This window comes from Leucopleurus acutus (assembly GCF_964270905.1).
Source record: "Leucopleurus acutus genome assembly, chromosome: 3".
Lineage (NCBI taxonomy): Eukaryota > Metazoa > Chordata > Mammalia > Artiodactyla > Delphinidae > Leucopleurus > Leucopleurus acutus.
In genome coordinates, this window is record NC_139145.1 from 86,659,257 (window position 1) to 86,678,176 (window position 18,920).

At 35.3% G+C, this 18,920-nt stretch overlaps 1 protein-coding gene across 1 annotated transcript in view; it reads right to left on the reverse strand.

The window, feature by feature from the left end:
- Positions 1-18,920, reverse strand: part of MAN2A1 (mannosidase alpha class 2A member 1) — a 160,783-nt gene that overhangs the window by 81,769 nt on the left and 60,094 nt on the right. The window contains exons 5-8 of the mRNA XM_082836309.1: positions 16,006-16,133; positions 8,397-8,570; positions 5,486-5,672; positions 1,206-1,383 (exon numbers count right to left, since the gene is read on the reverse strand). Coding sequence (XP_082692435.1) covers positions 1,206-1,383; positions 5,486-5,672; positions 8,397-8,570; positions 16,006-16,133 — 667 coding nt within the window. The remainder of the gene's footprint in view (positions 1-1,205; positions 1,384-5,485; positions 5,673-8,396; positions 8,571-16,005; positions 16,134-18,920) is intronic.

Below are 18,920 nucleotides of genomic sequence, written 5' to 3' on the forward strand. Positions count from 1 at the left end.
TGAGATTACAGGGATGATTTAAATATAGGCCCGATGCTCAGAGTTTGTAACATGGTAGAAATTCAGTGTTAAGTATCTTGAATAACCTCAATATTTTATTTAAGTATATTTATTTATTTAATATTATTTAAGTTTACTTAATAAATTTGAATTCTCACTACATAAAAGGTGGTATATCATCACCTTTCTAATTTCCTACCAGGTATATCACTTCCTCTCTATGGTATTTTCACATATCTTTTACTGTCTTCAAGGTTCATATGTGAATATAATAAACTGTTGGATAATTCATTTTCTCATATAGGGTCCAACATATGACTCTTGTTTGAATCCTGACTTACACAATGCATCTGTTAAAAAGAAAAAAAAATGCTTTTGTGAGATCAGGAAAATTTGAATCTATCTGGATATATGATATTAAATTACTTTTAATTTTTTAGATGTGATAATGGTATTACGATCATACTTTTTACACCGAGTCCTTTTCATTTAGAGATACATACTGAAATCGTTATAGACAAAAATACATGACCGCTGAGATTTGCTCCAAAATAATTCGAGAGAGAGGAGTGAGATGACAGTGGGGCACAGCTGAAACAAGAGTGACCTTGAGTTGATGAATGTTGTAGCTGAGTCATGGATATGGGAAGCAGGAGTGGGGTGGAGGAAGGAATTTACACTATTCTCACAACTTTAGGGTACATAATAGATTTTCCACAGGGGGGAAGAAAGAGCAAGAACGACAGACAAATGATTAATTTTAGAAGCCTTCTCATCTAAGAAAAACGCTACTGTAGTCTCTGGATACAAGACGTTTGTTTGCAAAATTCTTGACATGTGCATCTGCCAGTCACACTACTAAATCACAGAATGCAACTGTAAGAAACAACACACTTTCAGTAGGAAAGGAAAACAGGGCATCACTGGAAAATGAACGTCACAACTTAGTAGGTGCATGTTTTCAACTACATAAAGTAATGCCTCTTTAATCCTCAATGAGTGGTAAGAAAGGGACAACTTTAGAAATGGAACTGTAATATAAGATAATTTTCCTCTTCATGAATTATACTTTTATAGAAGAACTACATATTCTACAAAATACTGGGATGTGGGACAAAGAAACTAAGGCTATTGTGTTTTAGCCTCTCTTAATAATGAAGGGTCAACTTCAAATACAGTCTCATAATAAAATATTTTCTCATTACCTTAACATTATATTGAGAACGAGAATTCATATAATCAAAAAGCAGTTGGTAATTCTTGAACTGATGATCCCATTCCGTGCGTTCACAGTAGCGGAAATCATCTCCTAGGGGGGCCAGGACAACTGTGGTACGGAAAAGCTTTGACTTCTTTCGGTACTGATCTAGAAGCATCTCAGCCCTACAAAAGAAAAAAGGAAAATACTACTAAGAAAAGAACAAGGGGGTAACTCATTAAAAAGTGTATTATATTAAAATATTGTGTATTTTACCTATATTCTATCTTAGCATAATTTATGAGGCAGATTTTTTAAACTACCATAGTAATTTTCTTTATCCATTTAAAATATTCATAAATTCTTATCAGAGGGAAAAACCCATAGTTTTCCAATGGAATATCCTTAGAGAAATAAAGTCACATACCCACTTTGGCATATAATTACTGGGGGCATCAATGCCCTCCTGAAGGTCAGCCACAGAGATTGGCTCCCAGATAGCCTGTGGTAAAACAATTTAGTCCAAGAAGACAGGATTTCTCATCTATATAAACTTTGAAGTTTGCTTTGACTTAATTCCCTTTCTCTAATTTACTCTAAAATTGCCTAATTAAACATAAAAAGGTATTTAGAATGAAGCCAATTATAGAACCATATTTCCTTTTCTAAAGGAAGAAAATCAACTCACTTAACACCTTCCGTCAATAATCTGAGTATTCGTCACGGTGTCCTTCTTAATACTGATCAACAGATAAAGCTTAGGAGTTGAATGAGCTATTTTGGTTTCTGTCTCTCTGGGCGCTAACCCATGACTCAAAAGGTCAGCTAAACACAACGTGCTGCTGTGCTTCATATATTTCATATTCTCGTATTCTGTAAAAAACCCTTTGGGAGATGCTGAATCGGAGAACCATTTGAGGAAGTCTGGGAACACAAACTAAGAGGAAGCGCTTCTGAAAGTGAAATTAAACAAGCAGATGAACCCAGAGTAGTTCTCCATATTTCTAATGCCAAAGCTTAAAAAAACAGTGATAAATGACAAATACACTTTTTTACACACTATTCCAATTTTCATTTCAAGGATTATCCAGAATTAGATTCTAATTCACAATATTAAAATTTATGAAGAAATCTCAAAGAATATCAATGATGGAAAGAGGCATTTTGTAGAAATTATGAAAAAAAATTTAACTAAATTTAGAATCTCATATGATCTTTTTATATTGATAGTCTTTTTACATTGACAGTCTCTATTTATATTTATATTAAAAAATTTAATATTTTGCAAATATTAAATTAGCAAAAATTTAATAACTTGGTGGGTAAAATGTAACCGTAATATTCTTTTTTAAATTTAAATTTATTTATTTTTTAATACAGCAGTTCTTATTAGTTACCTATTTTATACGTATTAGTGTATATATGTCAATCCCAATCTCCCAATTCATCCCACTACCACCACCACCCCCTGCCGCTTTTCCCCCTTGGTGTCCATACGTTTGTTCTCTACATCTGTGTCTCAATTTCTGCCCTGCAAACAGGTTCATCTGTACCATTTCTCTAGGTTCCACATATATGCGTTAATATACGATATTTGTTTTTCTCTTTCTGACTTACTTCACTCTGTATGACAGTCTCTAGATCCATCCACGTCTCTACAAATGACCCAATTATATAACATATAATACTTAGTTTTCTGAGATTAGCATTCAATATAGTACTTAATTTTTACTAGTAATTTACTAATATTCCACATTTTCCAAAAACAATTTTAGATTATTACTTACAATTAAAAAACACACATACAATGAAATTAATCACATAGAAAGATATATAAAACCAAAGAAACACGAGGAAAAAATATACACATAAATCGCCGATACAAGATATAGTATGAGTGAGCATCCAACTAGATCCCCCAGGCAACCAGCATAAAAAAGGGTATGCGATCATTTAAATGCATCCCAAGGTTTACTACTGTAAGATATACCATATTTTGCATGTATATGTGTAAAACACATAAAAGGGAAGAAATCACAGACTCTAATGAAGTGCCTTTTCTATTCAGCATCTATCCTAACTAACTCCCAAGCTCCTGCTCACAAAGTGTCAATGCTGGGAAAGCCAAGGGACCAACCTAACCCACCTGGCAGGTAGTGGGTACTCACTAATGCACAGTAAACTTATGACAAATGTACTGACCAACATCACATTTAAAGATGCACAGCTGCAATTCTCTTCATTTATTCTACCACGTAAGAAAGAGCAACTTAACTAGAACAAAGAAAAAAAGAATTCCCTGAAACATCAAATCACCTGACATGTGAATCATCAATCATATGTAAAATATATGGTACTAGACCAAAAACTGAACTTGTTGAAGAATGGTATTTCTTTATCTGCAAAGTAGAGGAACCTGATAAACTGAACTTATTAAATGTATCACCTGTACCTTATAGTTAAATTTCATTTTCTTTAGGGAATTAAAAAATCAAATGCCATTAAGCTGGAATGCCGACGTTTGATCTTTGTTCATCACAACTTCAAAAGGAAGGTGATATCTGCACAGGAATAACCAGCAGAGCTAAGACTTCAAGACTTGTAAGAAGTTTAAAAAAAAAAAAAACTATGTAGGTATTATATAGATTCTTTCATCCGTATGTCCCAGGTGCCTGGAAACCACTTTCAGGATCACTGGAACTGACTGACCACAAGATGTGTTCTTGGGGGGATAGGGGGGTAATCTTTGAAGGGTTCTATGATACAGCGACGGGATTACACAAAATAGTTCTCAGGTACTCTAAGGAGCACCCAAAAAAGAAAAAAACGGGCCTCAAAATATCTATGAGTGCACTGGGATTCCGGTTACCCTTCAAAAAGTTTCCTATCCCTGACCACTGGAGCTGAAAGGAGTGTAAATACCATTCAGTTACAGCTGTTTTCCCAAGTAGGCAGGCAAGAATCCCCCCCCCCAAACATGCACACACACACTGCCCCAATCCACCACCACTTCCTTTCCACTACTCCTTTTGCTACATAATATACTGGATTACTCTCTTAGCCTAAGTAGCCTGACCCTAGAAAGCAGGCTGTTCAGGGTCTCCCATTGACCCTCACTTCTCTAGGAATCAAGAAAATGAAACCAGGTTGATCCCAAACCTTGGACAGTTTTTCAAAACAACTATGAAAGCCAGATTTTGATACAAAGGATCCATGGCTTCAAGAAGGCTGCCATGCTAAAATACTTTTTTGTCTGCCGGTGAGAGGCTCACACTGGAATGTTTTCTTTATGGCCACAAGGACACTCAATGCAAAGAGACCCAATCCCACCTTCATCCTCACACACACTTTTTTAAAAGCCTTTTTTTTTTTTAGTAGTTAATTCTTTTTTTTTTTTTTAACATCTTTATTGGAGTATAATTGCTTTACAATGGTGTGTTAGTTTCTGCTTTATAACAAAGTGAATCAGTTATACATATACATATGCTCAAAAATAAAGAGATTTGAGCCCAGAGTAACGATCTTACAAGGCTATATTATTTTTCTAGCAGAGTTGAGTGGTTTATATTACAACACAATGTTTTATTTTCATGCATTAACATGCCACTAATTTTAAAGTGAAGAAATTAAACTTTAAAAGCACCAGAATTAGAAGTATAGGTAGCTTGGTTTAATGAGATGCTTCCATCATTAGGACAGTTTTCTTCTAAGAAAAAAAAATAATTCATTCCTTTGATTTTTATTTAAAAATCTTTAAGTATGAATATTCCTAATTAAAGTTTTCTGTAAGTCAAAAACATCAGAAAGATGCAGATGTGTATTCATCAGAGCTGGGCAGCATTCACTATTACTGAAATTGTTGTTAAGGGAACAGATAATTACACTCTTTATGTGTTCCATTTCAATAAATGTGTTTTTGCAGTTGGGCTGCTTTTCTTACCAATTTATACCATAGAGACCGTAAGTTTTATTATCAACGAAAGTATATGAAATCAATCAAACACAGTAGAAGGCTTTTATAATGAGGGCAAAGGAGACAGTAATAACAGTGTATTATAGGTTATCCATTGTATATTAATCTACTATTGTTCACTTTCCATTAAGTTATAACATACAAGACAAATAGTCAAGGCTCTGGTATTTTTAAGTTGCTTTAGATCTAGTTTGAATGAATACCTTGAACAAGGATAAGCTGGCTACTAAAAACCACTTATTCAATCCTTCAGCAACAAGCCACTGATGCTTGCTTGTTCAAGATATTGTCTTACAAAATGCATATTTTCGTACCTGTTCTGGAGATTTCCAAGATATATTGTTTCTGGGGGGACTCCCCAGGGACAACCATATCTGCCTCCAGGAAGTCGTTTAAAATCAAACTGGCAGCATATTTTAGGATCAGGTCCGCAAGTGTGAGGGATGTCATAGCTGTAGAAGGGCATCATGTGGCAAAAAATATCTGTGACAGATCCCAGATCTAAAATAAAGAGCCAACAGACCTGCATTTATAAATTTTGTTTTCCCCAAACTGTTCAAATTTCCAGTACTTTATACATACATAATGCAAGCTCTACCCTAAATCAACAACCCCTTCAACTACTGGAACACACACACCCAAGCAGCGTTTAATGACCACCAGCCAGAAGGAGGATGCTCACATCTGTCTCTATCTACCTCTTCTATCTAAACTTAGCTGAGAGAGAAAAGCCCCGCCATAAAGCAGCATCTGCTGACCTGGAAGGATATAAACTGAGCAGAAGCAAAATTTATAACCAGCTCATCCAAAATTATGGCCGTGTCTATCCCTGGCTGCCAGCTCCGGCCACATCTGCTCCCACCTCAGGTAACAGGACACTCTGAGAGAGACCATTAGCAGCAGAGACTAGGTGAGAAGAGAGGAAGGGAGTAAAAAGGGGACCTGGAAGAATAAGGGAAGAAGAAGGAGGGGGTTGTGAAGATACTGGGGAAATACTGGTTTTGTAGTGATGAGAAAGAAGTGTACTCAGGAGAGTTTTGTGGAGTCACACTGATGTTCACCAATAAAGAGCCAATGACGCTTTTCTCCATGGAGGCAGAGGAAAAGTAAAAGTAATTTTCAAAAGCAAAAAGAAGAATCAAAACAAAGAAACAAAAAAGATACAGAAAACGAGCACTGGTTCCTGACACAGAATTGTTTTTAATAGAAACCTCAATGCCAGTATGTGTTGATATCACTGCTTTCCAGAGGTCAAAAGCCTCCCACCAAGTAAGGCTGAAGGACTTTGATAAGAGTTAAAAGTGGTATCTTTTTATGATTCTGACCTGCAAATACCTCTTCCGCTTTATGTATGGATCTCCAATTCTCAGCAATGCATTGCTTTTATAAGAAAGACAGACAACAAGAAAAAACAAACAAGCCACATGTACATTTAAAAAAACGGAAAACAACTGCTTCATTAAGAACCAGAACACACAAAGAAGCTCTACTTGATTCCAAAACATCATTTTTAAAGCAACATGTCCAAATCTATCAGGTAAGTCTTAAAATATTCCAGTTTTCTCTCACACTCCATTTAGTTAAAATAATTACCAGGTCTTTTCCAAACTTTAAAGCTATTATAATCCGTACATTTGTGTGTTGTAAGTTGTTTCACTGAATCACATTCATGATTGTCACATCATGGATGCTGGTCGCTAATGCTTGCTATCTGCACAGAGGCTGTCATAGTCCCAGGACTTATGGCAACTTCCTTTCCTTTCTGCTATGAATCAAGGACATACTCCACATCCTACTACCTCTCTTCATGCCATACTATTTAGCAGCTCATTTACACATTTCAGTTTATCTGCTGTATTTGGTGGTGTTTGTCTTTTATCAAATTAGACTATAATTTTCTTATAAGCAAGATTTCTTCTTAACATGGTATTAAGTACATAAAAGTACTCAGTAATTTCCTGGTGATAGATATTTATGGGCAATTTGAATGTAAGCAATATTTTAAGTAGGGCTTCCTCAAATTAATAATCCTTTTTATAAAACAATTAGTATGCTCCTTTGCATTTGATCAAAGTATACAGGATGCAATCCCCTACAAGTTCTTGTTTTCCCTACAGATTAGGTTTAATTTTCCGGGATAAAAAATTATATAGCTAATATGTTTCCTTATTGAAAAAAACAACAGTACACATAAAGATACCATCTAAATTTACAAATGACTTTTCCGAAACACTTCAGGAGGGTCTTAGATTACACAGAGAAGCAAGTATGATGTAATGTAGTGATTTCTGAACATTGTCTTAGCAATGAAATCCTTTTTTTGGATGAAATTTTACCAAGAACTTAATACTGATGGTGGTATATACTAGGGGTTAGGGACCTGGGCTTTGGAACAGCACAGAACTGGATTCAAATCTCAGCTCTGTACCCACTACCTGTATGACTTTTGGCAAATGGCTTCACATATCTAAGCCTCCATTTCTTCACCATTTAAAAGGGATAATTATAGAAACTAATTTAAAGAATTATAAAGATTCAATGAAAGAGTGAATATAAAGCATCTAACACCATGCATGGCCCATAATAAGGACTCAATAAATAAAATTAAGTAAGAAAATAAGGTGTTCTGAATTACATGGGGGTTGGGAAAGGCAAAGGCCTCTCAGGAGGCCTAAATCTTGTCACCTCTGCCCCAGCAAAGAGCTGGAGAAGTACATCTTTAGAACACCTGCGTGCCCACAGAACAGTGTGAAAACAAGCGACACAGGTAATAGGAGGGCTGTTCTAGTAGGACAGGATTAAGGTTTTAAAAGGCAACTCTTACTAGATGCAGAGACAGGAGAGACAGAAGGAAGAAACACTGGCTGAATGAGAGATATATGACTGGACATTAATTCTAATGCACATACAACTTTGTGATAAAACAGGTACTTTTTAAAAGAGAAGCAAGTGAAAGCATTACTTGCAAAAGACTAATTACTTGTATTTATTTACTTCCATTAAGCTTAAAAAAGAATCTACAATGTTCTATAGATAAATATCTTCACCAATGCTTAAAAGACTCCTGACACAAATACATTGAAAAAACAATTATGTGTATCTTTAGGCAACCATATTTTCAAGACTGACACTCTGAATAAAACCCATAACAGCATGAGTTCATAACCCCTGTGAAATAACATCTAGGTCAAGTGAGATCTTCAACTTTCATCAAACCCTACATACCCCAATTCTGTCTCCAAAAAAACTCCAGCGTTTTATGCAATGCAAAATGTTTTTTAACTGCATAATGAACTCTCTGGATAAGCATGTGAGAAAATCCAGCACGTTTTAGAAGATAAGCCATTGTTGGTGAATGTCCAAAAGGATCGATAGACCAGCCAGACCGAGGTTTCACCCCTGTTGATAAAGAAAACGTGTTATTGTTTTAAATTGATAAATGAAACAGAAGAAGTCACAACACATTTAGACCCATCAGAGTTCTTTTGGTCTCCTGGATTCTAAAATAAAGGGGCTGCCCAGCATTACCCTTAGCGAGCATTCCCAGCAGGACTCCCTGAGAGGAGGATTCTGCCACTGCTGTGTTCTCCCGGGCAGGGTGAATAACACTGGAAGTTAATCAGCTGGAGGTGAAATAAGCACTCTGCCACCTGATAGATATTAGAAAGCTACTGCACTCAGTGGAGGCAGAGAAAGAATCAGGACCAAGTCACTGCCCTCTAGGATCTAACAGTCCTGTCTTCTGTGGAGACGCATAACCCAGCAACTCCCTGTTACATAATATAGAAAAGTAACCTAAGTCATTTCAACTTGCACTCCCCAACCCCAACACTAAGGGATTTTAAACTATCTTGTATAGCTTACAATAGTCCCAAATCATCATAATATACAGTAGCAGAAATGGCCAAAGTAACTGTACCATATTTCATTAAATCTTAAGACATTTTGATGCTGGTGCTTTCTACCAAGAATGGGTCAATAGAATTTTTCACACCTGACTCACACCAATTCTAAGAGTGAAGCCCTAAAGATATATCTCAATTTCACAGAGGATAAAATATAAAAAACATAATAAATGCACAGATTAGAATTAATGAAATAAGATTATTCATTGGGCATTACACAAATCTGATCTTTTATTTATTCAGGATTCTCAAAGAAGGCTTCTACAAACAACCTATAAATCGACATAAGTAATAGAATTGTGCACATTTTTTTCACTCAAACACCTGTTTAGCACCTTTCATATGCCGAAGACTAAAAGAGGCCCTAGGATTACAAAAATGAGTCAATCTTGATCCTGATTCTAGTTGCAGAGATTATGATGCAAATAGGTGTAACACAGGATAACAGAAAAGAGAACAGAGAGAACTCTGTAGAACAATACTGAAGATTAACACAGAGGTGAGAAGCCACCAAGGAGACTGAGAAGGAAAAGTCAGAACTGTCAGAGGACCAAGAGTATGTGTCAAAACTCAAAGTGACCATATAATTTGTCCATTTCACGTATGTAATTTACCTCCAAAAAATTATAAAGAAATCTTGAACTCTGTTTAGTAATTTTGGGTTTTTGTGGTAGTATAGGTTTAGCAATTCTGAAACTTTCATGTGTTTCAAGACTGAGTAAATTAGAATAAAGGAGCCAGGTTTTACACTGTTAAGGAAAGGAACTATAGAGTATGTAAATATGAAAGAGCAGAACCCTGATACTGAGTTGAAATAGGAGATAGTAGTACTAACATGAATAAATATACATATATACACACAAATATATATTTAAACAAACTCTCTCTATATATGCATATACACACACATGCACATACACACACACACACACACACATTTCTTAGCTCAGTGCAATAACACCTCAGTACCAAAAACATTATCTTCAATCCCAGACTTTGACCTCTAAATGCCATGCTCTATTAAAAATAACCTTAAAGAAATTACTTATTCCAGGGCTGAGGCTAGGAAAGTACAAGATAACCCTGGAACATATTCTTGGGGCATAAATTAAAGAAATGGTCAAAGGGTCATGGGAACATATAAAAATAAATCAGGAGATAGTTGAAGGGGCTTCCACTGGCCAAATGCAGGACAACTGGGGAATCAAAATAAATACTGATAATACTGGACTATAGCCCATTGAATAAAATAAGAACCCATGAGCTCACAAATAAATTGAAAATAAAAAGGAAAGCTCTTCCTTTTAGTATTAATAGAATACTAACTGATAATTATAGAAGCAATGATGGAATTAGAAAATCACCAATGGATCCTAAAACTAAAACATTAAAGTTTGATGAGGAACAGGATATTTACCTATTCTCAATGTATGTCCTACAAATTAGTTATTAATTCGAAAGGCAGAAAATGTAACAGTACAGTAAAGAAAATTAAAAGACACAACTTAAACAAGTGATCAAGAATAGTATCACCAATATGGGGACAAAGAGATGACAAGTGCCTTCTGACAGGATGCATTGAGGAAAACAGAAAATAACTACAGTGATATTCTAGCAAAATAAATCAGGTTAGATTACATAGATAGATCAGATAGATAAATAGCCTAAAGCTAATCAAAAGGAAACAGACAAACTCAAATTGAGAGACTTTCTACAACAGAGGTCTGCACTCCTCAAAAATATCAACGTCAAAAAGAGAAAGGCTGAGGTCTGTTTCAGGTTAAGGAGACTAAAAGGACATGACAACTACAAGCAATACGTGATCCTAGGTTGGATTCTGGATTTGGAGGGGAAAAAGCAGTCTTTATTAAAAAACATTATTGAGACAATTGACAAAATTTGAATATAACCTGTGAACTAGATTGTAGTATTGCTAACGCTCCTGATTTGATAACTATCTTCTGCTTATCTAAGAAAACATCCTTATTTCTTATGAAATAACACAATGAAGTATTGAGAGACAAAGAGACAAGATGCCTCCAGCTTACTCTCAAGTGGTTCAGAAAAACACGTATGGGAATCTAACTAGAGCCCCTTGGTATCCAGGGAAGATTGGTTTCAGGACCCCTGAAGATACCAGAATCTTTGGATGTCAAGTCATATAAAATGGTGTAGTAGTTGCATATAACCTACACACATCCTCTTGTATACAGGCATACCTCCAAGATACTGTGGGTTTGGTTCCAGACCACTGCAATAAAGTGAATATCACAATATTTTGGTTTCCCTGTACATATAAAAGTTATGTTTATGGTAGTCTATTAAGTGTACAATAGCATTACGTCTAAAAAAAATGTACACACCTTAGTTAAAAAATACTTTATATGTGGAGAAAAAAGAACCCTTGTGCACTGTTGGTGGGAATGTAAATTGGTACAGCCACTATGGAAAACAGTATGGAGAATTCTCAAAAAATTAGAAAGAGAACTACCATATGACCCAGCAATTCCACTCCTGGGTATTGATCTGAAGAAAACAAAAACACGAATCTGAAAAGATACATGTACCCCCATGTTCACTGCAGCATTATTTACAATAGCCAAGATATGGAAGCAACCTAAGTATCCACAGATGGATCAATGAATAAAGAAAATGTGGTGGTGGTGTGTGTGTGTGTATATATATGTGTGTGTGTGTATATATATACACACATATATATATAAAATGGAATCCTATTCAGGCATATGAAAGAATGAAATCTTGCCATTTGTGACAACACTGACGGAACCTGAGGACATATTTCTGATGAAATAAGTCAGACAGAGAAAGACAAATACTGTAATGATTTCACTTATATGTGGAAGCTAAAAAACAAAACGAATAAACATAATAAAACATAAACAGAGTCATAGATACAGAGAACAAACAGGTGGTTACCAGAAGGGAGGGGGCTGGGAGAAGGAAAGAAATAGGTGAGGGAAATTAAGAGGTACAAACTTCCAGTTGCAAAATAAATGAGTCATGGGTATGAAATGTACAGTGTGGGGAATATAGTCAATAACTATGTAATATCTTTGCATGGTGCCATATCTAGACTTATCGTGATGATCAATTTGAAATGCATAGAAATATCGAATCACTATGCTGTATAAAAGGAACTAACATAATGTTGTAGGTCAAATATACTTCAAAAACAAACAAACAAACTTATAGAAAAAAGAGATCAGATCTATGGTTACTAGAGGTGAGGGTGGGAGAAGGAATTGAATGAAGACAGGCAAAAGGTAAACTTCCAGTTATAAAGATAAATAAGTACTAGGAATGTAATGTACAACACGATAAATATAATTAACACTGCTGCATGTTATATATGAAAGCTGGTAAGAGAGTCAAATCCTAAGAGTTCTCAGACAAGAGAAAATTGTTTTTTCTGTTTCTTTAATTTTGTATTTATATGAGGTGACAGATGTTCACTAAACTTGCTGAGATAATCTTTTCACGATGTATGTAAGTCAAATCACTATGCTGTATATCTTAAACCTACACAGTGCTGTATATCAATTATATCTCAAAACTGGAAGAAAACCAAAACAAAATAAAACTTTATTGCTAAAAATCAGCTAAGCATCGCTAGCCTTCAGCAAGTCATAATCCTTTTGCAATAGAAACAAAGATCACTGATCTCAGATCACCATAACAAATACATTAACAATGAAAAAGTCTGAAATATTGCTAGAATTACCAAAATGTGACACAGAGACACAAAGTGAACAAATGCTGTTGGAAAAATGACACCAACAGACTTGTTCAACACAGGGCTGTGACAAATCTTCAATCTGTAAAAAACGTAGTATCTGTGAAGCACAGTAAAATGAGGTATGCCTATAATTTAAATCACCTCCAGATTACTTATAATACCTAATACAATGTAAATGCTATGTAAATAGTGATAAATACAATGTAAATACTATGTAAGTAGCTGCCAGGCATGGCAAATTCAAGTTTTGCTATTTGCAACTTTCCAGATTTTTTTTTCAATTATTTTCTGTCCACTGTTGGTTGAATCATCAGATGTGGAACTGGTGAATACAGAGGGCCAAGCCTACAGGATATATAGGAGCCCCTCTCAAATACTATCATGCGACTCTATAAATTTGAAATGAAATGAAATTAAGCTATAAAATAAAAAAAAAAGGAGTATGTGTTGTCCCAAATAACTAGGACAGAATAAGCTTACAAACAAGAATAAAAATCAACATGAAAAGTTAGTGATGCCTGAGTTTCATCATCACTGATGATCTCTTCTGCATCAAAATCACCTGATACACAGGAATAGCAACCTAGCTGCAACAGATTAAAGAATCCCTGAGAAGTAATGATGTAGAAGAGAAAGAACGTAAACTACATTTTTAAAAACTGATACAAAATGAGGTAGAAGCTAGGGAGAGACATAGAAAGGACCCTAGTATCCTTCTAGGATTTTCCTTGGTATAAGCGAATCTTTTTTTTTAAAGGGGGCAAGTGAAAAACGTAGGGGGGAAGTGCAGTATATGAAAAATCCAAAATTTTATAAAGACGGTACATATGCCAATAAAACCAGGAAAGATTTTGTGTTTTCATGTAAGAACAAGACTGTCAAAATATAAAAAAGTAAAAACAAGAAAAATTACAGGAAACAATCATTAAAAAGAGTAAAATACATCATTCAGTTTTTGGCAAATCTAATAGACTTAAAAATTAGAACATGAGCAACATGAATAATATAATTAATAAAACTGGATTATTCCAAATATATCTAATATTAAAGCTTAAGAGGAGTCAGAGAACAGTTACAAAATGGATATTTTAGGCAAAAGATAACCTTAAAAACTCAAACTTAGTTTCTAACGGTCAAATTTATATAATAAAGTTAGTAAAAGCAGAAATTAACCACCAAAGACTAAACAATTTAAAAAGTATCCCAAACCAAATGTAAAAACAGTGTCCAAAACAACATGTTGTTCTAAACTGTTTAAACAAAACTGAGAACACTACTCTAATTTACAAGGTGCAGAGTTACATTTGTCAAAACTCAAACTCTACAGTTAAGATTTATGTGTTGCACTGCATGTAAATTACACATCCATAAAAGCTAAACATCAAAAAAAAATCCACAAAAACTGAGGTTTATAAAGTGAATATTTTGGCTTAGAATATAATTAAGTATTTAAGAAAAGTGGCACTGAGTAGGGGGTCCCCAAGTCCACTCCCAGATTTCACGACTTAAGAAAACTTACAGCACTAGACATATAGTCATACTCACAGCTATGATTTATTATAGTGAAAAGATACAAAGCAAAATCAGCAAAGAGAAAAGGCACACAGGGCAGAGTCCACAGGAAACCAGGCACAAGCTTCTAAGAGTTCTCTCCCTGTGGATCACCCAGGATGAGTTAATTACTCCACCAGTGAATGGTGACAATACCTGAAATGCTGTCAACCCAGAAAGCTCACTAGAGACTCAGTGTCCAAGGTTTTTACTGGGGTCTGGTCATGCAGGCACCCTCTGTCTAGTACATAATATGATTCTAGACTCCAGAAGGGAAACAAATGTTTAGCATACACTGCCTGTTTGTATAGTTTAAACACAGTGAGTCACTCATCATTTAAGAAATCCAAGTCCTCAGACACCAGCCAACAGCCAACTTTGCAAGCAAGATCTTTCTAAGGATAGCAGTTTCAGATCTGCTATGTTAACTCTTTTCAGCACAGGTATGATATTTGCAACTTACTCTATAACAATCACAACAATAACAATATGGAAAGAGGAAAAAATAAGGCAAATGTGTCAAAATAATGACTGGTGAATCTGGTTGGGGGCCTTATGGGAGTTCTTTGTAGTATTCCTACAACTTTTAAGTTTGAAATTATTCCAAAATAAAAAGTGAACAAAATATTAATGGGGGTGGGGGGATTTTATCCCTAACAGAAGAATACTTTAAAATAATAAAATATTTAGAAATAACTTCAATAAAAGCATGTATATTTACCATAAACTACAAAATTGTACTGAGAGATATGAAATATTTGAAAACAATTACATACCATGTTGCAGAATGCAAATATTCGATACCACAAAGATTTCGAGTAGTCCTATGTTCTTATGAGTTGTATGAACATCTAATTTTATCAGTTCAGAATACCCTTCCCCACTTCTTGTTGTAACAGGATACTTCTTCCCCATGGAGGACCCATTCACATGGTTCAGGCAAGGCTGACCCTGCCCCAAACCACTTTCCCCACATGATCATTTCCATCAAATTAACCAGGCCTCAGGGATTTCAGCTCCTTTAACTCTGGCCTCAGTAAACTGGCTCAGAGATAAGCGCCTAACCCAAAGTGGGTCAATTAGGTAAGGTATTAAGGAAAACGCCTCCTAATTGTTAGACCAAGAAGATCAGAGTCCTGGTTGTCTACGGCAGAGTCAAGAGACAGTATCCCGATGACATAATCTAAGTCCTCTGGATCCAAACTTACCTGAAGCTACCCTATCTCTGGAGTTCTCAATGACAAAACTAACATTTTTCTTTCCTTTTTTCTTTCTTTGCTTAAGCTAGTAAACTAGGTTTTTGCCTTTTATGATCAAGTGTCTTAACTAATATATAATTAAAATCCCAGGGGGATAGTTTTAGGAAAAAAATACTAAAATTAATAGGTAAAATTGATAAATAGGTGAAACAAGGTAGATGACCCTAAGAGTGACCATATTATATCTATGTAACTGAGTTTATGATCCAAGAAACATCATAAATCAATAAAAAAATAAATTATTCAGTAATAATCAGTGCTAGAAAAATTAGTTATTAAAAAAATAAAAAGCCCCATCTCACATTCCCCAAAATTAATTTTCCAAAGCAATCCAAGTGAAAGAGAAAGATACGAATACATACCTAGATTTTTTTCCAGCCACTGATGTCCTTCAATTAGTTGGTCAATTAAGGCAAAATAATGTGGAGCAGCTTCATCAGGCATAACCCAGCCACCTGTCACAATTTCAAACTGACCGTTTTCTAGTAAACTAGGGAGAAAATAACATAAGAGTTTACATTAACATATATAAGAAAAGTTCAAATAAAAATGTAAGACATCATAAACATTAGAGACAGCCTTTACATGTAACCAGTATTCACACTAGTTGTTAATTTTTTTTTTAAACCAGTGGATGAATTTCAACTTTGGGACCCTGGTGATAAAGCGTCCTTAGTAAAGTATCTGCTCCTCCTGCCCTAGGCAAAGCCATGCAGGTCACTCTGCAAGTTCTATTTCATAAGGGTATAATCTCCCATACAACTTCAAAGATTCCTGATGTCAGCAGCCACGTCTGATTTACTTCTGGATCTGGCCGAGCACCTAGCAAATACCTGAGTATATGCTTGATGAATGTTAATTGGAGGACTGTCATTTTAAGCACAATATTTGTTTCATTACACCTATGCTGAAAAATCAGGACTTATTTTAGTACTTCTGACACTGATAAGTTAATCATGCAAACTACAGAAGTAATAAAAATAAAAGTAAAGCTAGTAAATATCACATGCTTCTGGGAATACAGAAAACATTATAAAGCACCCTGCTCCAGTCGATTATAATGTAGGCTATATAGTTTATCTTTCATTATTGAGCCAAAAGCTCTAACACTATCATTATCTGTTCATTGAGTGCTCTTTACCATAATACTTCACAAAGTAACTAGACCACAGCCCTGGAGAACTAAATTGTTACAAGAAGATACCTTCCTCAGAGACAGAAAAAAATCATCAACTATCAAAAATTTGAAAAACTACCTGAGGAAGTGTAAATGTCCAGAACTTAAGCAAGCCTTTTAAGTGCCACAGACTTCTGAGTTTGCGACAAGGTGGTTTTGAAAACGATGTAAAATTTCAGAAGCAAAAGCAGCTTTAATAAGGATAAACATCACTGAATGCCTATAGCTAACAGCCAAGCACCAAGCCAAATTTAGTTGAAACAGACCAGAGGCATAAAGAAGAAACATTTTCCTACAAAGCATGTAACAGAAGCCACAGCATTAACAGAACATCCAATTTTTTCAAATATATGCATGATCATAGAACCAATGACAGAGTGGATAATGGACACAATTTCTAAAAATGAATGAATACATGAATGATTTCCTTGTATAAAATAAAAAGAGATTACATCTATATTACCATGGGGATCACCAAATAATACAATTTCATATGGAGAATATGATGGCTCATTATATAGTGTCTAAAGAAACTCCAATGTTCCAGTCAAACCTCAGATTCTCACAGGCCCACATCAAGAACTTGTAAGAAAGAAGCTGGAAATTTCTGAAAATTGTATTTCTTTAAGAACACAACTAAATCCAAGGCTATTTTGTCCCACTCTTACTGCCTATGGGACTTTGCTTACAGTTAGTTCGTCTTGTCTTTCTGGTGATTGCCTGATTTAGCCACACCCTGGAAGCCATGGACCAGTCCCACCCCTTATGCCTATGAGCAGTATTTGGAAGCCTGAGATGTCAGGACAGATTTGGGACTTAATCTCTAGTCATCAAATATAGAAACTTGACCTTCTTATCTCAGTATTCCAATAAACAGATCTTCTGGAAAATATCAGAAATAAATTGGTCAAAACAAATTCTTTGCTGCTCTTGAATAGAGAATAGAAACTATAAATTAAGTAATCTTAATATTAAATGGAAAAAAATCACTCCACTGATGGAATTTCTCACCTATATCAGTTTTATTTTGCTACATGTTCCCTGTCCCATAGGCATAAATGGGCTCCAAGAAACAGCCAACCAAGCAAAGAATGACACATATTATATTTCCTCAGCTCTATCTGTGAATAATTTATCCCTTCCCCCTCTGCATGATGCCTGAGATGCTACTGTGATTGTGTACAGAGTTCTTATCTGTACACAATGATTACTTTAAAGACTATCCTATCTATTACTATGGGGGAGACATGAAAGCCTCTCACTCATTAAAATGTTTTTCAGGATTTTCTTATCTATTTTCTTCTCTCCTATCTTTCTCAACCTGGCTGATCCCAGCTGCCCTCATTTCTCAGCTCAAATAAAAGTCTCTGGGACACCCACAAAGTCTCTGGGCCACAGAGCCTAAATCAACACTCCCACTGTACCTCCACACTCTATCACACAATAGTATTTTTCACAAACCAGAATGTCCTTGTTCATTTACTGCTTCCTCTCCCTCCTCACCCCACCCACCATTATAACATAAGCGCCAAGAGAACAAGGACCAGGATATGTTTTGTTCACTTTTCCAGGCCCAGCACTGAGAAGCTTACTTGGCATTTAATGGGTACTCTCTGTTGTTAGATGAAGAGGGAATGAGTGAATGAGATTCTCAGTTTAAAATGAGTAGTAACATAAAGTTTGTTATTAGATGAAGTTCACAGACATATGCAAAATAAGTTGAACAGGGAAGGTCAGTTAAAAAGGAGTGTGAATAATATAGGTATAAAGTGACATGACCTGGAATATGATTCATGTAGGAGAAATGAATGGGGAGGGAGAGAGAGGAGATGCTTCATGAAGCATCAGTGGGAACTGAGAAATATCTTGACATAGAAGAAAGGATTAAAGTACGAATGACTTAGGGTTTTGATTCCAGGGGTCTAATGGGGTGGTGGTGTTAATACACATAGACAGTGCAGTTCAGTTGAGAAGGGAATCATTTTGCAGTAATAAATATAAATTTGGATAAGGCTATTTGATGTGACAGTGAGGCAGCCAAAAGGACCTAACTAAAAAAGAAAACTAAGTTTAGGGGAAAAGGCCAATATAAAATTAAGT